Raw genomic sequence first — 25,577 nt, 5'->3', positions numbered from 1 at the left:
ACCACCATGCAAGTAAATTATCCAGCAGGGTTGTAAAATGTAATGCATACTGTTTTTCCCCCCATTTGAATTCTGACTGCAGGGTAGCTGGGAAAGGAGGAGGGGGCCTCTGGAGCATGAAGAATCCATTTCAAGGGAAAGCATATTTAAAGGAATCAGAGCAGTGGGATGTGTGGTTACCCTGATGGTTCAGCTGCACTGAGTTGCCACTCATCCCGATTGCCAAAGAACGGCTGGAGCTGTGACATCTCTCTCTTGCAACACATCCTATACCAGACTATCCTGGCCTCACACATGTCATAGCTGTGAGGTACAAAGGAAACAAGAGTCTTTCTAGACGATGGGTGCATTTGTGCAACAATTGCTCAGTTGCTATTCATTGCTCCAGAGAAACCCAACGTCTTCCCATCAGAAAGCACTTGTGCAGCAGATGCACTCTATTTGTCCTACTGCATTACCCATGACCTGATGACCTTGCCATATACAGAAGACTTGGATGAAGATAAGGTAGAAGAGTTTGGATTTGATATCCCGCCTTTCACTCCCCTTCAGGAGTCTCAAAGCGGCTAACATTCTCCTTTCCCTTCCTCCCCCACAACAAACACTCTGTGAGGTAAGTGGGGCTGAGAGACTTCAAAGAAGTGTGACTAGCCCAAGGTCACCCAGCAGCTGCATGTGGAGGAGCGGAGACGCGAACCCGGTTCCCCAGATTACGAGACTACCGCTCTTAACCACTACACCACACTGGTAGAGGCTATTTCCTCAGGGGGGAGTACCACTAGTACTATATTCAGGGTCCTTCTGGCTGAAAGACACAACCCTTCCACCATCCTCTAGGATGAAGGGTCACAAGCTGTACATGTGTCTCCCCAGCCTCACAGAAGATCAGCTTCTCCAGGGAGGCAGATCCAATTACACTTCAGACCTTTTTCAGTCTACATGAGGTTTCAGTGGCTATGGCTTCCAGCAGGGGCAACATCTCTTGCAGTTGTCTTAGCAGGTGCACATGGAGCTGTCCAAGGTCCTGTATGTTCTCAGCTCATAACTGAGCACTATCCGCTTCCCAGGAGAGCCTCAATCACCCACAGAATGAAGCAGCACCTCTCAAAATCACAATGATTTGTTGCTGGGGCAATGGAGTCCTCATCGTGAACTGCATCCATTAAAGGTCATGAACCACCAACCAGAGCCTGGTCTGGCTGAGTCACAAGGTCCTGTGGACCCTTCCTTCTTAGCTGTTCAGGAGGACCTCCACTATAGGGCCTAGCAGTTGTGAGGGATGCAGCTGTGTTGTAGGCAGTTATCATAGTGGAGCTCCAGGAACCAGAAATCCCATGTTGTGCCAGAGGGAAAGTTTAGCAAAGAACCAAAGCTGAGAGACAAGAGTCAATGCCAATGAACAAAGCCAGGAGTCCAATCCAAAGAGCATACTGAAACACACCACACCTAGGAAAGCCACTCTTATCTAGGCAAAGTCCCAGCCCAAACAGACCCTCCCCAGCCTAGAAGGATTCAACGGTCAATAGGTTTGAGTAGAGACAGTCTACAGCCTAAGAATATTTTTCTTCCCATAGAGATGCTCCAAACTACAGTTCAGGGGACTTACACATGGAGTCAAAGGTTCCTAGCAGGAACTCTGGGGTCCCAGCCCAGAAGCTCCCGCTGCAGCAACTGGGACAAAACAGTAAACATGACTACAAGAATCCAAAGGTTCAAAAGTTCACCACCTCCACCCCTGCACTGCAATGCGGGGGTGCATTTATTTGACTGCAGGTCCCTGGTCAGAGTAAGTGTGACCATCATACAAAGTAGGAAGGGGAAACTGGGTTTGCTTTCATTACTTGTGAATGTTTTAAGCCGCACTGTAACAAGAAGCCAGCTTTGGGCCTGGAAAGCTTTCTGAGAGAACTACTTGGAGGCATTTCGCTGGTTTAAATTCAGCAGCAGTCAGTATTGGAGCACAAAATGTTAGCATTCAGTGGCTGTTGGAGAGCCAGTAATCACAGAATGGTGAAGCAGGGTGAGACCACAAGGGACCCCAATCCTCTGCAAAAGGAGGATTTCTAGGACTCGAATTGCAGGATGCTTTTGCATACCAAGTCTACGGCCTCTTGCTTCTTGCATACCAAGCAATATATGTGTGATACAGGCTATGGTGAGAAAATCCTGCCTTTCAGCACAGTTCTCAATAGGCTGCCAGGCATCAGACCAATGCCCCTCGGCCACTAACTAGCTGTACTTCTCTGAACATTTCATGGATGGGCCAATAAGCAAAGAGGCTTTGAAGACTGAGCCATACTCTCTCTCTCTGTGTGTGTGTGTGTGTGTGTGTGCATTTCCAAGAAACAGAATATGTACAGCAACTTCACACGCCATTTCTTTGGCGTGATGAAAATGTTCTTTGGTTGCACAGTTGTGGCATCAGTCCATCACTGATGCCCGAAGCTGAGTCAGCAACACCACCAAGGTGTCCACGTTCTACCAATGTCCGCATCTCCTTGGGACAAAATCAAATGACGAAAACCAAAGAAAATCCACATAGCATAATTTTGTACTCCCAGTTTGGTATCGACTGATTTTGTTTGAAAGCCTGCTTGGAACCATCGATGGGCGTTTCCCAGAAAATGTTGGATCAGAAAATTTTCCAGAAAATAACCCTATGGAAAGTAACCTAATTTGCATTGAGAAATTTTCAGTTAGCACTGGGAAATTTTCTGATGCCCTGGAGAATGTGCTAATTTAGCATGTTTAATTTAGCATCGCTTGCAGTTAATAAATAAAGCTCAGAACTTAGAAACTGCTAAGCTGGCCTCAAACTGTATTTGCAATTCACTTGCAATTGTGGTGCCTAATGAACTGAAGAAATGGGAGAATTTTCCGCAGAAAAATAAAGCGCTGGAAGCGTTTTACTCAGAAAGTTTTCCATGCCACGTTGCTGCTCAAACCTCCACCTGCTTGCCATGGAGACTGGTGTGAACAGGATCTTCTGATCACATCATTAATGACTAGGGGCTTGTTTCTGCATGACTGATTTAGTGATAAAGAGAGAAATTCATAAAAACATTTTTTGCCTGAGGTGGAGGAGCAAATATACACCACAATGCCATTCTTCCACCACACTGCTGTTGTCTCTCAGCTGGCCAAGTGCCACAGCACCAAGGAGAAAAGGCTGAGGGGGCCACCACCCAGCCACACTCATGGCTGCATCTAAATCAGTGGTTCTCAACCTGAGCTCTGGCCTTGCTAGCTAGGGGTAATGGGAGTTGTAGTTCAACAACATCTGGAGACCCACAGGTTGGGAAAGGCTGATCTAGATGGATAGAGTGCCCCCTGAAGCACCCAATTCCCACAGTAAGGTAAAGGTAAAGGTACCCCTGCCCGTACGGGCCAGTCTTGCCAGACTCTGGGGTTGTGCGCCCATCTCACTCAAGAGGCCAGGGGCCAGCACTGTCCGAAGACACTTCCGGGTCACGTGGCCAGCGTGACATCGCTGCTCTGGCGAGCCAGAGCTGCACACGGAAACGCCGTTTACCTTCCCGCTAGAAAGCGGTCCCTATTTATCTACTTGCACCCGAGGGTGCTTTCGAACTGCTAGGTTGGCAGGCACTGGGACCGAGCAACGGGAGCGCACGCCGCCGCAGGGATTCGAACCACCGACCTTTCGATCGGCAAGCCCTAGGCGCTGAGGCTTTTACCCACAGTGCCAAGCCTGTTCTGACGTTTCGCAAGACTTGGCCACTTCTTACAAGACTCGAATAAGGACTATATGAGGTTTGTTTGACCTGACTCTCTGGTAGGCTGTAGGACTACTACTTGCTTTTCTTATTCCATGAGTCCAATTCTACATTTAGAACACACTGGACTTCTGATCCCATAATTGGGAGCAAGACAGAGAACATATGCCTTCGCACTCCTTCTGTAACCCTGCGTATGCTCACCATAGGAAACTCTTCATCTATATCCGACAGTGGCAGCAAACAACCACCACCAATCACACTCCAGACCTTTACATATGCCTTTCCTCACTTCCATTTGTAACTCCAACAGCAGCATACCAGTTACCAGGTAACTTGGGAAATGTAATATTCCCGGGGCGCCTTAGCCCACAAAGGAAGTTTCTGTTGCTAACTAAGTAATTACAAGCTTCAGCGGGATCACTATTTAGGACTGCAATGCCAAAGCTGTGAGATCGGAGTTAGGGCAGGGAATATCCTGCTGGAACTGCTGCAGAGGGAACAATTAAAATAAGGCCATGTCAACTAGAAAAGAAAAGGGAATAGAAGTGTGCAGAAAATATAGGTGAAATCTGGAGGAGAAGCCGGGGTAGGGTGGGGGAAAAGAGTGAACTAGAAAGCTAGAATTGTTAATACAATCCCTTTGCATTAGCAGCTGGCGTGAAGCCTTACAACAGTGCCATGATCACATATGGGTGTGCTTGTCAGCAGAAAGCCAGCTCATCACACACATCATTTTTGCTAAAAAACGAAAAGAAAAGAAAAGAGGGAAAAAAGAATGACTTCCACTGGCTTACCAGATGTTGTCACTACATCCAAACCACATCCCATCCAATTTGCAATGGCAGACACCCAAAGAACTCCAGGACAAGTTGTAACTTTGAGCAAAGCCTAGATGAAAAAACAACAGACATTTTGCTCTTCTTGCCACCAACCTGAGATGTTAGTGGTGATCTCGGTCAGAGCCGTTTGGCCAAATCCCTTGCCAGTCCGTGCCCGCACTGAGAAGAGGTAGGTTGTCCCAGGATGCAGGTTGGAGAAAACATGGTAAGTTTCATTTCGGAGCTTGGAGACGGTACGTCGTGGGCCAGGGACATTGACTGCTGGGTCAGAGGATTCAATGCTCTGGTAGCTAATCTAGGAGAAATGGATATACTTTAAGAAAATGTCAGCATCAGAATACAGAAACAAATCTGGTGAAGAATTGTTGTTGTTGCAATTATTACCTGCCCTTCATCACAGGGTCCCAAGGTGGGTTGCAACAATCGAACACACACACACACACACATACACACAGAGGCTCTATTTGCATGTAATTTGGTGCTTCAGGCACCAGGCCTGTTGGCAGACCAACTCTGCATTTTAAAGATGTCTGCAGACATGACGTGCAGGCTGGCAACATTAACCCTGCCTTGTGGGAATCCCTTTCAGATGACCGCAGTGCCTGGAGACAGACACCCCAGCTTCAATGTCTCTCCCTTACTGGTTTCTACAGCCACAGCAGGCACTGTAGCTCTCCAACGGTTTGACTTTACCTCTGATGGCACACTCTTCTATTTCCTCTCAAGACAGACTGATGCCAACTAGACACATTGAAGGGGACAGCATGCCTACAAATGTCATCCACTTCTGCCAAAAGGGATTAAGTTATAGCTGTTGATCTGGGGATAACAAAGCCTCCTCCCGCTTTCTCTTTCTCTTTCTCTTTCTTTTTCTTTCACATAGTAGACTTAGCCTTGGACCATGAGCTGAAATGTGTAGCCTTCTAAAGCACAGCAGACAGAGGAAGTATGTTTTCCAAAGCTCTGGATCAAGGTCTGAACTTAATTCTTTGATGGGTGCACATCCTTAATATTAATTAGTCTGCCATTTCTGCTATCAGTCAATATATTAGAATGTCAAGGAAGATGAACCAATGGAATAAAATGGGATATGTGCAGTTTCCTATGTTCCAAAAACAGTAGAATGGAAGCCCAGTGCACCAACAAGGAGGCCCTTTCACTGGTGTTTTCCAGAGGCATTATTATTATTATTATTATTATTATTATTATTATTATTACTGCCTTTCTTTCTTTCTTTCTTTCTTATGATGTGTAACAGAAAGCAGGGGCTGAACTCACCTGGAAAGCCATAACAAATCAACCATAGAGATTCAGTGAAAGATTGTGCCCTAGTTCTCAGTAGGGTAGTTGGCAAGATACTATCTGGACTATCAATTCAAATTCCAAGCAAGGGCTCACCACTCACCAGTGACCAAATGTTCCAATATACCAGTGGTAGGGAACCTTGGGCCATATTCCTGCATGAGCTACTTTCCAAGGGTCACATGCCAGCTGCCAGAAAGGACAGAAGCAAAAGTTTATTTGGCCAGAGACAGAAATGGGCGGCTGTGATGTTACTCTGACCTTTTTCACCTGGTGTTAATCAGCACATCCAGTGAGGATGATCAGGAGCAGGGGAGGGCAGTCAGTCAGATTCCTTTTTCCTCTCCTGCCCTCTCCCCCCACCCTGACTCACGCTCTATATGCTTCTGGTATAGAGGGGGTAGCCAATCAATTGTGATCCCCTGCCTGGAGTCTCAAGTGGTACGTCCAGAAACAAAATTTATCACCACGGTGAGAATGGGTCCAGCCTGAAAACTTTTAGAAAGGGAAATGAAAAGCTGCTTGAATTCTGCATTCTAAACAATGGGGTTTGGAAGGAACTATAAAGTTGTCCTTAATCTCCGAGACTGTAAAACATGTCTCTGGAATTACAATGGAGCCTGTGTCAATTCTCTGGGAGGCAGCATTCAGCCCAAGGCAGGGCAGTCAGAGCAGCACAGAGATAAGAATCAGCTTTCTTCACACCGCTGTTTCTGCGCTCTAATAATTTTTGTTGATGCCAGAGAGGGCAGAAAAGCAGAAAATAAGAGATAAGAGAGGGCTTTTTTTGCCTGGCTGCATTTGGGAGGGGATGTGGAAGAATTCCCCCCCCCCAAAAAAAAGCACACCACACAGCTAGCCTCATTCAAGAAACTATCAAAAGACAATGTATCCCTTTTCTCTCCGCTTTGAATGGAGACAACAATGCCTTGCTGAGGGGAAAAAACAACCTCTATCCATTGCTTAAGCCTAGCCTGACATGCAAAGGCCCAGGTGTGCTGTTGCCTGAGATGTCTGCCCTGGCATGACAGCTTGCAGAATTTCTAGAGCTGTCAACTGGCTCCACACCAACATCCAACCCTATACACAATCGAGGTGGTTGGGGAATCTGCTACCCCCAAGGAATTCTGGGGACTGTAGTTTGTTAAGTGTGTTAAGAGCTGTTAGGGGAATCTTAACAAACTACAGCTCCCACAATTATTTTGAGAAGCCATGACAGTTAAGGAGGTATAAGAGGGTATGACGATGTATTTAAATTTGTATACCGCCCTTCATTCATAGATCTCAAGGAGGTTCACAACATAAAATTACAATATAAAAACCACACAATGCATAATAAAATAAGAACAAGAACAAACTAATGATGTATGTGACCTTGCTATACTCTACTGCACTGGTTTCCAGTCTATTTCCAGACTCAGTTCAAACTACTGGGAATAAATTAGACAGACTTAAACAGTTTGGCATTAGGTTACCCAATGGATTGCCTAATCTCACACAAATACCTGCATGGTGATCTTTTGAGACCAAAATGACATCTGGCAGGTGACAGGTGGATCCCAAAGAGAGGGCCTTTTCTGTGGTGGCACCCTGGTTATGGAATGCCCTCCCAGCTCTCCTACCATCCACTTTGGGATCTTTCTGGCACCAGGTAAAAACACTGAGTTGTTTCCAACTAAGTTCTGTGCAGAGTAGAGCCACTGAAATTGTCACCCATGTTAGCAATGCCCATGAATTTCAAGGGGTCTACTCTGAGTAGGACTAACATTGGTTACTAATCCCACCCGCCTCCTGTCCCCGGTTTTTCAGGAAGTGTTTTAGAGTTCCAAAGATCTCTTAACCTGCCATGGTCCCCATCTTGCTGGTTTTATCGTAGTTTTGGATTGTTCTGGTTTTCTTCTACCCTAGATTTAAGGTCTCGTTCTATTTTATGTATTTTAAGCTTTATTGCAAACCACCCTGAGAATGTTGATTTTGGGGTGCTGTGGAAATGTAACAAACAAGCAAACAGGCACTTCTTTAAAAACCTGCAGAAAACCACCATCTTAAAAGAGGCAGCCTCCCTTCTGTCTCACACAGGAGAGAATCCTTCTTCCACAAGATTATGCCTGCTGCCACACACGAGCACATAATCTAAAGTTTGCCTATTGCTTCAAAAAATATTGGTTTTCTTCATATGGACGTTTCATTGATAAGTTAATAGAGTGAATATCATGCAGTTAATAGGTAAAAGGCAAAGGTAAAAGACCCCTGGACAGTTAAGTCCAATTGAATTTGACTAAGCTCATCTCTGCTTTTCAGGCCCAGGGAGCTGATGTTTGTCTACAGACAGCTTTCTGGGTCATGTGACTAAACCACTTCTGGAGCAATGGGATGCTTTGCACTGGTATACTTTCAAACTGTTAGGTTAGCAGAAGCTGGGACAGAGCAACGGGAGCTCACCCCGCCACACAAACCGCAGACCTTTCGATCAGCAAGCCCAAGAGGCTCAGTGGTGCCCTGATCATAAATATCATGTAGTTAATACACTTGGCTTGACTACTGCAACATGAGCACTTGGGGCTGCCCTGGAAAACTGTCTGGAACTGTAAAAGGATGCAAAATGTTGCCATCAGAAATATGGCCAACTGATCATATTACTCCAGTGTTGTCTGATGTCCACAGGTTGCATAATGTTTCTACGCGCAAATCAAGGTGCTGCTTCCTACCTGTAAAGCCATAAATGCTTGGGGAACTAGATACCCAAAGGGCCATGAGATATATTGAAAGATCACACTCCACCATGCATCGAACTTCTTGCATTCTGATTGACAGCTGAGGTCCTGTTTGGGAGCTCACTCTGGCTGAAGATTGGAGGATATCTATCAGGTGGAGGAATTTCTCAGTGCACAGACTAGCCCCCCCCCCCCCAGAGGGACCACCTAACCATGATGCTGTGCACCTTCAGACACCAAATAAAGAGTTGACTCTGCAATAAGCATACAGATTCTACTGAAATTCTTTTTTGCTGTTGAATTTTGCTTCAGCAAGCATATCTGTTTCCATTTGATTTTTTTTAGCTGGTGCTTATCTCCAGCTGCTGTGGATTCGGTGGATCTGTTGCCAGCTCAGCCTTGGTTTTTTCATCTTTTTTTTAACTGTACTGTTTCTTGCATTTGACGTGTTCCTGTTTCTGTGCTTTGTATAGCAGCCACTTTTGTGTTTATTCAGAAAGATAAAGCAGAATGTAATAGCAAATACATAAAATAAATAAGATCTCTTTAATGCTGGTAAAAAGACAAGGAATCCCCAAAAGGGCTTTACAACATACCTCGTACTGCGTGATGAGGCCATTGGGCTCCACTGGTTCCTCCCATTTCAGAAAAATCATGTCCTCCAAGGGGGTGAATGTGAGGGACTCCGAAGCAATGCCTCCGGGGACTGAAACAAGAAAGGGTTTCAGGAAGAAAAGTGGTTGGGTGGGTGTCAAAATACAGTCTTGTTAAGACAGCTTTCCTTACAGCTCCTTAACTACAACAAGGGGATATCATGAACACAAACATTTCCCCAAACTGGCAATGTTTAAAGTTGCTCCCCACAGATGTACTGTTTTCACAGCCTAACAACTACATCAAGGAATATCATGGGGCACAACTGCACCCCCAAATGGGCAATGTTCCATTCCGAGTTCCATCCCAGCGCTCTGTTAAGCTTTCCATATGTTGGTCATTATATATTAATGAGGCAGTATTTAAACACACAGCCCCCAGTCCACCCAAGCATACACGCACACCATCTGTTTGCTGAGACTGTATGTTCCTGGGAGGAATATACTATGGATCTTCCCCAGCATTGGAATCCAGCAGTCAGAACACCAAAGGGAGCCATGGAATGATGGCAAGATTCCACATACACAAAGTGTGCTTAAGGATATAAGAAGAGCCCTGCTGGAACAGGTCAAAGGCTCATCTAGTCCAACATCCTGTTCTCACAGTGGTCAACTGGTATTCACTGCCTTTGACAGTGAAGGTAGAACATAACCATTGTGGCTACTGGGAAATGAAAGGCGTATCCTCCAAGAACTTGTCTTGCATGCAGAATTTGACATTCTTTGAAATGGGAGTCATTTTGGACTCGCAGCTGTCCATGGAGGTGCAGGTCAATTCTGTGTCCAGGGCAGCTGTTTATCTGCTCCATCTGGTATGCAGGCTGAGACCCTACCTGCCAGCAGACTGTCTTGCCAGAGTGGCACACGCTCTAGTTATCTCTCGCTTGGACTACTGCAATGTGCTCTATGCAGGGCTACCTTTGAAGGTGACCCGGAAACTACAACCAATCCAGAATGCGGCAGCTAGACTGGTAACTGGGAGCGGCCGCTGAGACCATATAACACCAATCTTGAAAGACCTACACTGGCTCTCAGTACGTTTCCGAGCACAATTCAAAGTATTGGTGCTGACATTTAAAGCACTAAACGGCCTTGGTCCAGTATACCTGAAGGAGCGTCTCCACCCCCATCGTTCTGCCCGGACACTGAGGTCCAGCGCCGAGGGCCTTCTGGTGGTTCCCTCACTGCGAGAAGCCAAGTTACAGGGAACCAGGTAGATGGCCTTCTTGGTGGTGGCACCTGCCCTGTGGAACACCCTCCCACCAGATGTCAAAGATAAAAACAACTACCAGATTTTTAGAAGACATCTGAAGGCAGCCCTGTTTAGGGAAGCTTTTAATGTTTAATAGGTTATTGTATTTTAATGTTCCATTGGAAGCCGCCCAGAGTGGGTGGGGTATAAAAAAAATTGTTGTTGTTGTTGTTGCAACATCCTGTGGCAAAGATAGGACCCATGTTTCCACTCACACACACCATCTTCCAAGTACAACAGACAGGATCTCCCTTTGCCCCTGGAATTTATTGACTCAATAACCTTGCCAAGTAGGTTAGGCTGAGAGATGGTCACCTCAAAGTCACCCAGTGAGCTGTGGAGTTGAGCAGGCATTTGAACCCAAGTCCCACCTCTCCTAGTCAGACACTAACCCAGGATAGCCAACACGGTGTCCTCCATACATTGTAGGACTACAAGCCCCATCAACCCCAGCTATCACACCCAGTGGCCAGGGATGATTGGAGTTGTAGTCCAATATGGGCTAGCACTGCTCTACCCATTACATCACACAGGCTGTGGGAAAGTCATCTTGATACAAGGAATGAAACTTCCCTGTCAACTTAGGTTGCAAACATAAATTTCAGCAGCCAGAGGAGGGAGAAATCACACCATTACCGAACTGCGTTTGCATAATCCAGAGCACTCTGGGTTGATCACTGCAGACTGAGCCCTCAATCCTCCTCAAATTAGCACTCAGGCAAATACATGCCTGGTGAATCGGCAGGCGGCTCTCGCTCATGTTTATTTTATGGGGACGGCTTAATTGCCTTTTGCTGAGCCAAGGCAGTCAACCCGCTAACTAAAGGCAAGACAGGAGAGGATGAGGAGAGATGAGAAGGATGAGGCTGCATATCTGAGCAGTGTCAGGAAGGGTCTGATGCACGCAACCCCCAGTTGGATCCCAGCACTCAGTTTTGTCCTGCTACACCAATTAGGTCAGACAGTGAGCTGCACAGCTCTGTGAAAGAGCATCTATCTTGAATGTTCAATTCCTGGCATCTCTGGATAAGGCTGGGAGTGTCCCCTGCCAGTCAGTGTAGACAATACTGAGCTAGATGGACCCATTTTCTGATTTGGCAGGAGGAAGCTTCCTAGTGTGATCTAGACTGGGAATAAGGGACCTGTGCTGCCATCCAGATGTTTCAGGACTCCAGTTTCCTTCAGTCCCTGGCATGCCCCACGGAAGGATGTCTAAGAGAGAATGCAGCCCTCAGGCTGAAAAAGTCCCCACAACCTAAAGGAAGAAGGCAATGGAACAGGCAGCAGTGCCAGCAACAAGGGAAAGCTGGGTGAGCTCTAGAAGGGTTCCTACAGTGTGTCTCTTGCCCAAGGGCCTCCAGAACCTGTAGCCAGGGCCACCACCCAAACTCAGCACTCTTGGACAGCTTTGAAAGTCCATGTGCCCTGGGCAAGGCCAATTACATGGATATTGTCCCTCACCCATTTCTCTGGCCCTGGGAGAGCCAACTGACAGTGGCAACTGAGCCTCAGAAGACAAGCTGCCACTGTGGATTTCTGACAGTGATCTGGAGGGACACAACACCAACATGCAAACAGAGAGGAAGCTGTCTTACGCTGAGCTCAACAAGTTCAGTATTGTCTACACCGACCAACATGGCTCTCCAGGTTTTCAGGCAGGGAGATAATAATAATAATAATAATAATAATAATAATAATAATAATAATAATAATAATTTTTTATTTATACCCCGCCCTCCCCAGCCAAGGCCGGGCTCAGAGTGGCTTACAAGCAATAATAAAAACAAGGTGAATGATTACAACTTACAGTAGTGCCTCGCAAGACGAAATTAATTCGTTCCGCAAGTCTTTTCGTCTTGCGAGTTTTTCGTCTTGCGAAGCACGGTTTCCCATAGGAATGCATTAAAAATCAATTAATGCGTTCCTATGGAAACCGCCTTCAGACCAGGTCCGGGGACAATCTGTCCCCCGACCTCTTCTGAAGGCCGGCGGGGGGCGAAAGTCTTTGTTTCCCCCCCGCCTGCCTTCCCAGGACAGCGGAGACTTCTCCGCTGTCCCGGGGCGATCTTAAAATGCTGGCAGGCGGCAGCGAACCCCGGGACAGCGGAGGACTACTCCGCTGTCCCGGGCAATCTTAAAATGCTGGCGGGCGGCAAGCCCATAGGGAAATTCGTTTTGCGAAGCGCCTCCAAAACGGAAAACCCTTTCGTCTAGCGGGTTTTTCGTCTTGCGAGGCGTTCGTCTTGCGGGGCACCACTGTAAAAACAAAAATAAAATACTACATTAAAATAATGGAACATTAAAATATAAAAATGTAGCCTCATCGCAGGAGAAGGAAAAGAAAGAAAGAGGAGAAAAAAAAGAGAGAGAGAGGGAGGGAGGGAATCAAATTGGCTCCAAGCCAAAGGCCAGGCGGAACAACTCTGTCTGATGATCCCAGTGCTACCCGAAGATGCCAGGAATTGAACCTGGGACCTTCTACATGCAAGATGGGTGTTCTAGCACTGAGCTATCGCCTTTCCCCCAAATGCATTGGGGAAAATGTGAAATGGCAGGCAGATCGCTATCGCCCTCTGTAGTTTGTAGTGTTTCTATCTGCAGCCGGCAATCCTTCAGGGGTCGGTGATGGTGAAGGATGTTGGGAAGGGGGCTTCACATGGAGCTAGCCCTCACTGTACCTTCTCTCAGATGTTTTTGACATGGGCCTCAATTCATATTAATCAATTTGTTATCCCCCCCCCCCTTGTGAACCCAGTCCTGATGGTTCATACTAGCACCTGGCATTAGGCTTCTGCAAACACACCATACTCTGCCAGGAAGGATGGAGTGTCTGCCATTTACTCAGGCCTGGAGCTTTCGTAACCAGCTGCTCCAACGCCCACTGACGGGGGCCTTGTGTAAATCTCTAATCTCCAGGCAATTTGGCTGGATTAGTGGAGCCCTGTCATTCCCTCTAATTATCAACAACCCACAATAATAACAATGACAAACAACAAGCAAAAGAGCCATAACTAGGATCAATATTCACTGATTTAGCACAGATTCCCCCAGCCCGCCTTTCATTCCCCTTTCTCAAGGATGTCATTAAGGAGGAACAGACCAGGCAATTGCTTTGCAAAGATCACTATTCACAAACAGTATCATCTGCCACACAAGCTTTACAGCAGCCTCTAATTTTAGGCAGAATCGAGTGATTATATTCTCTTTAGGAGAAGGAAAAGCAGAAGGGGGAGAGAGAGAAGCAAAGCCCTTCGACTTCACAGACAGGGGCAGGGGCAAGGTACAAACAGAAGGATGGGGAAGTCCAAAAGCATTATTCAAAACCATTAGCAGCACCTTTCCAAAACCTCCCCGGCAGAAACAGGCTTTAGGGGTTATGTGAATAATACTGCTTGCATTAAAGCTATAATTCACTTTATTGTGATCATGGGGGCTTTGTCAGACTCTGCGGTTGGATTGCAAAGGCTGGAGGTCTGTAATCTGTCTGCCGGAGCCAAGCTGAACAGTCCCTGGAAATGAAATATTATTCTTAATTTTATCTTTTTTTTAAAAAAAAGTTAGGCTTGTGTGTCCAGTCTTAAATATTCCAGTTTAAAACATAAGAGCATAACAAGAACCCTGCTGGATCGGTTCAATTGCCTGTCTAGTCCAGCACCCTATTCTCACAGTAGCCAACCAGATGCCCAGCAGAGGAATGCAAGCTGGGCATGAGTGTCAACAGGTTTCTGACCTCCTGAGATGGATTCCCAGCAATAGGTATTTGGAGGCATAACGCCTCTGACATTGGAGGTACAGTGGTGCCCCGCAAGACGAACGCCTCGCAAGACGAAAAACCCGCTAGACGAAAGGGTTTTCCGTTTTGGAGACGCTTCGCAAAACGAATTTCCCTATGGGCTTGCTTCGCAAGAAGAAAGCCCATAGGGAAATCTCCGGGGACCTCTTTTAAATGCTAGCGTGGGGAGCAAAGCCTTCTCCCCCCCCCCCGGCCTTCAGAAGAGGTCCAGGAAGGCCGGCGGGGGCCAAAAGGCTTTGCTCCCCACCGCCAGCATTTTAAAAGCAGTCCGGGATAGCAGGGAAGCGCTTCCCGCTATCCCGGATGGCTTTTGAAGGCAGGCGGGGGGGAGCAAAGTCTTTGTCCCCCCTGCCTGCCTTCCCGGGGGCTTTTAAATTGCCCCGGGACAGCTGTCCCGGGGCGATTTAAAAGCCCCCGGACGGCTTTTGAAGGCAGGCGGGGGGGAGCAAAGACTTTTGCCCCCCGCCCGCCTTCAGAAGAGGTCCTGGACCTCTTCTGAAGGCCGGGGGGGCAAAAGTCTTTGTCCCCCCTGCCTGCCTTCCCGGGAGAGCGGTCCTGGACCTCTTCTGAAGGCGGGCAGGGGGCAAAAGTCTTTGTCCCCCCTGCCTGCCTTCAAAAGCCGTCCGGGGGCTTTTAAATCGCCCTGGGACAGCGGAGAAGTCCTCCGCTGTCCCGGGGTTTTTAAAATGCTGGCGGGCGGCAGCGAAGGCTTCGCTGCCGCCCGCCAGCATTTTAAAATCGCCCCGGGACAGCGGATAAGTCTCCGCTGTCCTGGGAAGGCAGGCGGGGGGGGGAAAACAAAGACTTTTGCCCCCCGCCGGCCTTCAGAAGAGGTCGGGGGACAGACTGTCCCCGGACCTGGTCTGAAGGCGGTTTCCATAGGAACGCATTAATTGATTTTTAATGCATTCCTATGGGAAACCGTGCTTCGCAAGACGAAAAACTCGCAAGACGAAAAGACTTGCGGAACGAATTAATTTCGTCTTGCGAGGCACCACTGTAAAACATAGCCATTGTGGCTAGCAGCTGTTAAGAGCAATGTCCTCCACAAATTTGTATAATCCGCTTTGAAAGCCATGCATAAGAACAAGTCAAAGGAATAGGATTTGCACAGACAAGCTAGTGAAAGAGGCTAGCCAACCATCCTCATTTATTTATTTGTTATTTTGAATTCATTGTTACATTTCTAGCCCAAAGAACAGTACATTACTTCTATCTGAGATGGTCATTCTCTTCCACCAAGCACGCAACTTTGGGAAGGACTCACATGGAGCAGTGTGGGAGCCAATCAGATCATCTGAATTAAATCTGGCGATCAATGGGATGGCAGATCCTGCTATCTCCCCAGGATCTGAAATCTTGTGGATCTTGTCTGCAATGTGCAAACATCTAACGCGGTTCACAGCCTGCCATTCCACATCACTATACAAGGTCCCTGCTTGTAATAGGATCCCCAGAACTTGAATGTCTCAAATGAGTGAGTAATTCATTTTGCCTCTAGGGTGCACACATCTGAACACAATGGATCGCTGAAGCACCTAAATGCATGTGCCTGAATACTAAATATAGAATATTCCTAAATATAGAAACATTAGGAAGTTGCTTTCTACCAAGTGGAAAATATATAGGCCATTGAACTATATACAGTAGCTCTGTGTTGCCTACACTGACTGGCAGTTCTCCTAGGTGTCAAAGTAGAGGTCTGTCTTAGTCCTACCTGGAGATGCCAGGGATGGAACCTGGGATGATGCTCCATCAATGAGCCTTTCCCTAAAGCGTCATGTAGTGCAGCAGCTGTTGATACCTACAGTGCAATGACACTTTCCTAGGCTATCTCTAATTAAATTGGTTTTTCATCAATGGATGTCAGCTGGTTGCAAAATTAATGAATGCAAATATGGAGAAGGTGGAATCACACCTATAACAAGGCATAAACACAGGGTGGTGTTTGAAAGTGATATTTGAAATATCTGAAAGTGATATTTGATGTGAGAATTGGGGTGTTGTAAATGTTTCCCTACATTAAAAAAAGTCAGAAACAATCCAATGGTTTGGAACAGTTCATTGAAACTGTTGAGACAGTAGCAAGCTGGGAGGAAGAAGTCTGTGTAGAACCCAGGCATTCGGAAGGACTGTATTCTCTCGCATGGACTTCCTGGGCTCTGAGATCTTTTGGGGAGTCTATTCTCTCAGTACTGCCACTCTTACAGGCACATATGTTGGGGTGCAGGATTGGACCTTCTCGTTGGCTGCTCCCAGGCTTTGTTGCTCCCTTCCTAGAGAGGCTAGACTGGCTCCCTCCTTCTTGTTCTTCCACTGGCAGGTTTTTGCGAATTGACTGCTTTTAAGGAAAGGGCTCTTAAGTGTGTGTGTGTGTGAGAGAGAGAGAGAGAGAGAGAGAGAGAGAGAGAGAGAGAGAGAGAGAGAGAGTTGTTGGTGTTTACTATCTGAATTCTAATTGATACGTTTTAATTCTATAAAAAGTTTAATGGATTTTTAACCATAACCTTTTATATGTTCTTTAGCTGTTTCTTTAATCTGTCTTTGTCTTCTGAACAGCAACAACCCAGTTCCCAAATCCTCATTAGTGTTGTGACCATTGGGACCTTTGCCCTGCCTTAGGTACTACAGATAGGCATCGCCTACTTTCCACTTGATAACGGCACTCTAAATATCCATTGCTAATTTCTGCAGTGCTCTTGTAGATTGTATTATTTGGGGAGGTAAGGAGGACAAGCTAATTCACTGCAAAACAAGTAGGGGGGAATAAAAAGCAAAAGCCCACCATGCAAATAAAGCATTTCCACCTGATTTACAAGCTAATTTAATCCGAGGTGAGGTGCCCTACACAAAGCACTTATTAAATTATGGAAACCTTTGGGGCAGATATATGTATTTGCGCATGTAAACAGATGTGCAGTCTTCATCTGTGCTCAGCACAAATGCAAATGCTCCATTTTATTACAAGTGTCTGGGATGCACCTGAGGAATCAAATCCGAGAAGGCACAAAGGAACCAATTTTCAGGATATTCCACCTTGTTTGCATTACCTGTAGAGGTTGGCACGATGCACTACAAATACTGCTGCGCTTTGGCATCTTTTAAGTAGAAATAGAAGACTTCCCCCCTTTTTTAAAAAAAGAGTTCATAATCACCTTGCATTCTAGGAAAGCAATGCCATGGTATGTGATAGGATGCTTGCTAATTGTTGAGTGGCATCTGCTACTGTGTGGGTGATGATTTAGGCACTTCGCTGAGGTGGTTTTAGTATTGTACAGATAAAGCATTGTTTGCTGCCTTTTGTATCTTTAGTATTGTTTGTAGGTCACCCTGAGACTGGCTTGTAAAAGGCATCTGAGAAATGTTAATAAAAATAATACTTGGCAACTATGTCTGGATTCTAGAGCTTGTGCAAAACAGTGATTCAACCAAAAATCCATGCAATTGACCCAGATAAACACTTTCATTATATCCTCACCCCACCAAAACAAAAAAAAAACCCGAGACTTTATTTCACTAATTCAGTTTGCTGATTCATCTGTGCTTATTTTGGCATCAATGACACTTTCAAAAATTGCAAATATAACTGAAAGTTGCTTCCAATTACACAGACATAAGATTATGTTCACACCTACGCCATACATTTTAAGCACATTAAACTAATTCAAAGCGACGTGATCAGTCGTCATCCCCAAGAATCCTGGGAACTGTAGTTTGTTAAAATGTTGGGGGTTGTCACTCTGTGAGGGATAAACTACATTACCCAGGATTCTTTGAGGGATGCAATGTGCTTTGAATGTATGCTGTAGGTGTGACCTGTAATCAGAGCTGGCCTTACTTCATGCAGCAGATACTGGGCAGCAGTGTCATAGCAGCATCCCCCCCGGTTGTATCCTTCAGCTGGAGGACAGATTTCCGCCCACACCCCTAACTAGCCTGCTGCCCTCAGGAGCAATGAAAGTCACTTTCCCAAGATTGAAATAAGATTCCATTGCCTTTCTTCATTGGCTTCTGTACTTGACCCCTGTACTTAGGACCTGGAAGGTGCAAGGGAGGGAGGAGAAAATAGCTCTAGAAGGTGATGAGTTTGGACTAAATGAGTAATTTACATTGTACTCTGCTTGCAGCAGTGAAGTCTCTAATCAGCTGAGTTGCTCTGACATCGCAGACAATGGCAGAGTAAGCCAATCGGGCGCTAGGGGCAGGGCCAGCCGCCCGCGGGGGTGTTATTGCATACACAGTGGGGCTGTTGAAAAAATGCTCTGGGGAAAATGGAGACCCGACCCCCCCCCCCCAGACCTCTGAGTGTCTCCTGGTAGGCACATCTCTGGAATGACATGTCCCTTCATCTTCAGAGTGACTTTCTGTGACACTTTTCATCTGAAAACTGCACACAAGTCTTCTAGCATCCGTAGATCTAAACTGCATTTTATTTAGATTCTATACAGACAATCCATAATCTCATCTGTGTTCTTCAAGCTCTGGCAGAACAACAACTGTTGCATACTGCAAAAGTGAAAGTACAGTTACAATAACATGCTCAGGCGGAAGAGATAAGACGGTCTTCCGTTCCCACACTCTTCTCAGACATCTCATGTGATTTATACTAATCACACCAGCAACATCAGGGCGAGATGGGGCAGGACGCTCCACGGGGCCTCCACAGGGCCTCTGCCCTACAGCTGAGGGGGAGGCAGCGGGCGAACCGTTTGGGGCAGCGCGGAGTCTGTGGGTGCCCAAGCCACTGCATCACTCCCAGGAGAGACGCATGGCTTGGGCATGCTGCAAGCCCTGGCGCCTAGCACTTTGTCACCCCCTCAGTGGTGACACCTGGGGCTGGCCGCCCCTACCACACACACCCTTCCTCCACCCCAGTCACAGAATGCCAACAAAAAGCAATTCCACCTCTCACCACTGCCTGCAGATCTCTGTTGTCTTCCTTAAAGGTGCCTTGAAAACTCCCCCCCCCCAACCCGCCACCTTCCAGCTGTAAACATTAAGAAAGACACAGGGCACGCAAAGGGATGTAGGCTGGGACTGTCTGCAGTGTCAGAATGGTAAATTCAATTGAAGAAGAGCCACTCGCCCCTGGAAAGCTCCCATCTGCTTGGGAGGATCGGTCTGGGCAGCAGAGGTCTGCCTGCTAATGAACCGTTCCATCTCCTAATGGGAAATGCTTCCATTATTTAATGTTTTGGAACAACCTTTGAGGGCTCAAATGACAGCAGCGCTGCCTCTTTTTTTATCCGTATCATTGATCTCTGTAGGAAGCGAATAACTCAGAAAGGGGTTGGCCTGAGAGCAGCTCAAGCTTTTGAGCTGCCCTGCTGGCACACACACAAAATTTTACAAAGTTTCCTGCAGCTGGCAGCCAGTTTGATGATGAAAGGGTCAATCTTACAGGGAAGGAAGCTCAGAGGAGCCTTACCCAGAAGGAAAGGGGCACTCGTTTCAGGCACCCCACAGACTCTCTGGGAAAAAAAGCTTGCTCTTTGTCTCTGGTTTTGCTTTGCAATTACTGATGGAGGAGTGCTCCTTTGCCAATACATACATGGCCCCCAAGAGGAGGAGGATGCCCTACACAACTGACATAATCCACTCCCCAACACCCCATTGGGGTTATATGGATCCCCTATGAAGAAAAGTTACAGCATTTGGGACTTTTTAACTGAGAGACAATTTTTTAAAAAATGTGAAATACACCTATGGATTTAAAATAATACCCAATTTGATCATTAGTAGCTAAGGAATGAGCTGGTTTTCTTTCAATCCATATCACTGCCAATAGGGTATAATCTACAAGAGAAGATTGTGTCACCAGCCTCGACACCACCACTGCCATCACTGGACCTATCATTCCATCTAAAAGTGTGCACGGGTGGTACCAGAAGAATTTTGACCAAAATTTGGATTTAAGACGGAGGTTTCAATGTGTTTAGGAGAACCCACAATGTTTGAAGAGACACAAAAAGTATTTGTGAGATGGAAAAAAGGGGGCAAAAATTCAACTCCAACACAAAACCCTAGGGTAGCCCAATAACGACTAAGCTTCCACACTGCCCATGGAATGCTAACAATGTTGGTGGTTGGGACGAAAAGCTGAGAGGGGAATGGAATATTCTGGGCAAGGACATGATTTATTGGCTAAATTCCTGAACAGGAGCACTTCACAGTGCAATATGTTTTTGCAGGTCACATTTCTGTGTATGCAATAAACACCAGCTCCACTGTTCCAGTTCATCCGATATAGTTGTTGATGTTTTTCTACAGAAGCTCATACCATATTGGCATACTCTGGGTAGATGGTGCTGCTTTTGAAACATTTGAAACCATTTGTATATCCAGCCGCCTGCAGTAAGGACACCCCTGGGAGCTGCAAGTGGCTGAGGTTCCTGGGGACTTGATTGCCACGTATTCAGGCAAGCAAATGTCCTTCAAAAGTTACAGAACAGACGAGGTCAACTTATGGCAGAACGATGCAAATGCATATTCTGCTTTAAGGTGTCAAAGAGCCTTCTGCGCAGGCACAATTGTGCAGAAGTAAGAGAAATAGCAACCAGCCTAATTTGGTTGCTGGAGTCATAATCACAGAATTTGAAGACTGAAAAAATGACAACAGAGTACATCACTTTGCCTGCACTTTAGCAGTCCTAATTATATATATATATCAACAAAACAGGGGTGTTTTAATAGCCTCCTCCCCACCTTCAGATCAAAACTACTTTTCCATCTGATTGTTTTTAACATGAAAAAGATTTAACCAACCTACAAAAACATGAATTTCTAATGAACACTCCAGGACAAAAGCAATATATCAGAGAAAGAGCTTCATAAAGCAGTCCTGGGCAGATTCAGATAGCCACATTAGATAAATTGGATAGGCAAATAATTGAAACAGACATGTACAATTTTCAGTATCACCCTGCTCAGACAAAGATGTATCGATCCCCCGAGAAGCATAGACAGCACACTATATTAGACATCATATTCAACTCAAAGGATAAGAAGAAAGTCTTGTTAATCAGAAAAGCAGCTGGAGCGCTTACAGTACAGCAAAAAGCACAGCTGGAGTAACTGTATGCGGGCACAAGAAGAAAACAGCTGGAGCAATTATCGTGTGGTTAAAAGCAGCAGGGGAAATTGCAAGTTGAGAAAAATAGGTTAGGAATGCAGAGCTGGACACAAGGAAATTGGAGAGACTCAGCCTTTGCCTTCGAAGGAAGGGTTGCTCTCCTTCCTTTGGAAATGAAAAAGGCTAATCGTTAACACCTACATTGATATTAGTTAGGACTATCATGTGAACATTTGGTTATCTCTACAGTCATTCCTGGACAGGGATAGCCTAGCCACAGTTACCCATGCATTGGTAACCTCACACACTGGTTACTGCAATGTACTCTAGATGGGGCTGCCATTATTCTTGGTCCAGGAGCTGCAGCCAGTGCAGAATGCTGCAACTAGGTTGCTGTTGAGTGGTACACCTAGCCCTGGATGTGCAGCACCTTTGAAGAAGGACCTTCACTGGCTGCCAATTTGCCAGGATTGAGGTTTTTGTTGATGGATCTCAACCAAACCTCTCTGCTACTGGCTGCTTAGTCTGTGTTGTCCAGGATGACAACTCAGGAACATAACTTGTGATTCATACTCTACACACCTCTGAACTCCAACACCAAACTACTGTGTCATGCTGCTTATAAGGGAAAACTTTTAGCCAATCACCACCTGTTGCTAGGCTTCCCTATCTCCAAGCAAACTTTCTCACGTACTCTTGCTTCACTTGGCTTCTTGCCAACTCACTAACTGTCCACTTCAAAGCTGCAGTTTCTCACAAACCTCAACAGTTTTATCCTTAATTTGTAAGTGGTTTGGGAGAAGGCCACCTGAAAGACCATCTTCTTCCATAGTGACCCATCCAGCCACTGTGATCACCTTCAGAGGACATCTTGGTTGTGCTACCACTTGTCGATGTCCGTCTGGCAGCAACCAACAAGAGGACCTTTTCTGTGGTGGCGACCCACACTTTGGAATAGCCCCCTTCCAGACATAATGCACTGCATACACTAATATCCTCACAATTCTCAAGTATGCCAAAAACCTTTTCATTTACCTTAACTTTTCATTTCTGAACAAAGCCCCATGGTAGCTTTTAAGCATATGGACCATATGGACTACCTGGTCATATTCTGATTTGAATTACAGTGAATCATCAACAGAAGTATAGTGTCTTGACTAAGAGAAGCAATAGTACCACTCTGTTCTGCCTTGGTCAGACCACACCTGGAATACAGTGTCCAGTTCTGGGTGCCACAATTTTAAGAAGAATGTTGACAAGCTGGAATGTGTGCAGAGGAGGGCAACCAAGATGATCAAGGGTCTGGAAACTAAGCCTTACAAGGAATGCTTGAAGGAGCTGGGTATGTTTAGCCTGGAAAAGAGGAGACTGAGAGGAGGTATGATAGTCATTTTCAAATATCTTAAGGGCTGCCACATGGGAAGAGGGAGCATGCTTGTTTTCTCCTGCTCTTGAGGGTAGGACTTGAATCAATGGCTTCAAGTGAGATTGAAAGGAGATTCCAACTAAACATTCAGAAAAGCTTTTTGACAGTAAGAGCTGTTCAGCAGTCAAACAGACTCCCACGAGAAGTGTTGGACTCTCCTTCCTTGGAGGTTTTTAAGCAGAGGTTGGATGGCCATCTGTCATGGATGCTTTAGCTGAGATTCCTGCATTGCAGGGGGTCGGACTAGATGACCATTGGGTCCCTTCCAACTATGATTCTATGAATATTTGGTGTTTGTTTGTATTTTTATACATATTAGCATTGTATTTCACTAACAGGAGATAAATATTTCAACAAACAAAAATAGAAAAAAACAATTTCAACAAATCAGAATATTATATCTAATATATAAACCAGGTTTTCCTTAATGATGTTGCAGTAGCTTTCTGTACATGCATGAAGACTAAATCTCCATCCTTATTTTAGCTAATTAATTGTTTTTTTTCCCAGTCAATTAATTGTAAAAGTAATGGGTTAAATTTGAAAAGTTTGCCTGTAAGGAAAACAACTGTTCTTAAGTTGTCTGTTGAATCTTGCCTTCATTTATACAGCTATTAAAGTCTCCTATGCAACCTTTATTCCCTCCCCCACTGTTGTTCTAGAACAATCTTCGACAATGTTCACGGCTAACTTTCAAGGCTGCCTGTACACTCTGCTGGTGCATGAGCTATCCACAGAGCCAGAGCAGTTACACAGGGATTTGGTGGCACTGAAATTAAACCCACTAATATCCTCCACCCAATTGAGTCTTCAACAGGAACAAGCTCCTTCAGGTTAATTGCAAATACTTAAAGCTTAAGAGAAGGAAGAAAAAAATGACGACAAAATTGGGGAGATTAATTACAATGTAACCCGGAGCTGTAAAGTCTTATGATAAAACTCTGGATGAGAAACTAAACAATTTCCCCTTGATTAATGTTGGTATTTACTCTGAACTTGTAAAGTGGAGTTAATTGCAAATTATGGGTGGAACACACAAGGTCTCTGTACTTCCCTGCGGAAGCGTCTTTACATAGTGAGCATTTGGTCTTCCTATCCAGAGCAGTGCTTGAATATATTCATTGCTAGCAAAATGGCACATCATTATGATGAGCAGTGGAAGAGAGAGAGAGAGGCCCTGTGCTTGGGTTCTCTATCAACAGCTACTGGGCATGAGGGCTATGTTCTACAGGTTGTTGGATACTAGTTGTGGACACAGCAGGAGGGGAGAGTGCTCTTGTGGTCAGGTCCTGTTTGCAGGTCTTCCATGGGCATTTGGGTGGCCACTGCGAGTCCAGGATGCTGGACAAGATGGGTCATTGGTCTGGTGGACGTGCAAGATAACACTAGCATTCTGGGAGATGATATATAACGAGTTGGAAAAAAATGTTTGAAATAATATTTGTGGGGGAAAACAGAGGCTTTTTAATTAGGAATTTTAGGTGCAGAGATACCAAAGGAGCAGAAACAATTATTTACGTATGCGATGACAGCAGCACGGATACTACTGGCCCAGAGATAAAGTCCCAACCAGAGACGAATGGCTGATGAAGATGATGGACTACACCAAAATGGCAAAAAAGACCAGGAAAATCAGAAACCAGGAAGAGAGGAACTTTAAGAAGGAATGGGGAAAATTCACAATGTACTTAAGAGAACACTTTAAACAACTAAACACTTTGGCAGGATTTGAGTAACGCTTGTAATGTACTAAAAACGAAGGCAAAAAATGGATTATTTAATAGAGAAAATATGTGAAGCAGTTGAAAAAGATTGAAAATTGTAATCTTGGAAGGGTGGAGGGGAATCTAAGGATTCAGGGAATCCTAAATGATGATGTTTAATGTTGGAATTTAAATGTGCAATGTAAAACTCAATTAAAAAGATGATAAAAAATGGGTCATTGGTCCCTTCTTAAGTTGTTTTGGCTGTAAGCCAGACCATCCCACCCTCAGCAGTGGAAAGCGGGCACCTCCCCTGTTGCAGCGATATCACCAAAGTACAGCATTGGAGGAGGAAACACAACACACTGGGGACAGAACACACACTCTGCATGCAGAACTTTCCTGATTAAATCCCTTCAATATCCACTTTGTAAAGGATCAGGTTGCCGGTGTGGGAAAGATCGAGAAACATTACATAGGAATGTTCTGCCAAGGCCCCAGAAGAGCCATTGCTAATCTGAGAAGAAAATATTGGGCTAGTTATGTCAGTGATCTGGAGAAATCCTTTGTCCCTATGCACTTCTGCACAAAGGACTAGATGTGAGAAAAACAAAGTGCCAGATTCAACTAGTAAGTCCTACCAGAAGAAGCCCACAGAAGGACTTCTGCTAGCACAATGGGGGTCTTTCCTCCTCTCCCCACACCCTGAGCCCCACAAACTGGCTTGTGGGGTTTTGAGAACCCCTGGAACAGTACACAAGGGGAAGTGGGGAGACAGACGGTTGCATCAGTCAAGCAGAAATGTTTACATCATGGGTAGGCAAACTAAGACCCAATCACCTTCTAAATCCAGCCTGCAGATGGTCCAGGAATCAGCATGTTTTTACATGAGTAGAATGTGTCCTTTTATTTAAAATGCATCTCTGGGTTATTTGTGGGGCATAGGAATTCATTCATTTTTCCCCTCCAAAATATAGTCTGGCCCCCCATGAGGTCTGACGGACAGTGGACCAGCCCCCTGCTGAAGAAGTTTGCTGACCCCTGGCTTACACTAATGGAGCAATATGCTTAGTGTTGTTCTGAATT

At 45.6% G+C, this 25,577-nt stretch overlaps 1 protein-coding gene across 7 annotated transcripts in view; it reads right to left on the bottom strand.

Annotated features, from left to right (window-relative positions):
* Positions 1–25,577, bottom strand: part of PTPRU (protein tyrosine phosphatase receptor type U) — a 369,964-nt gene that overhangs the window by 118,557 nt on the left and 225,830 nt on the right. For all 7 annotated transcript variants that reach the window (XM_083750621.1, XM_083750620.1, XM_083750615.1 and 4 more), the window contains exons 9-10: positions 9,189–9,298; positions 4,670–4,871 (exon numbers count right to left, since the gene is read on the bottom strand). In XM_083750621.1, the coding sequence (XP_083606747.1) occupies positions 4,670–4,871; positions 9,189–9,298 (312 nt within the window). The remainder of the gene's footprint in view (positions 1–4,669; positions 4,872–9,188; positions 9,299–25,577) is intronic.

This window comes from Podarcis gaigeae (genome assembly GCF_964106915.1).
Source record: "Podarcis gaigeae genome assembly, chromosome: 8".
In the NCBI taxonomy this organism is placed as follows: domain Eukaryota; kingdom Metazoa; phylum Chordata; class Lepidosauria; order Squamata; family Lacertidae; genus Podarcis; species Podarcis gaigeae.
The sequence above is the reverse complement of the archived record's forward strand: the minus strand, read 5'-3'. Positions and strand labels throughout refer to the sequence as shown.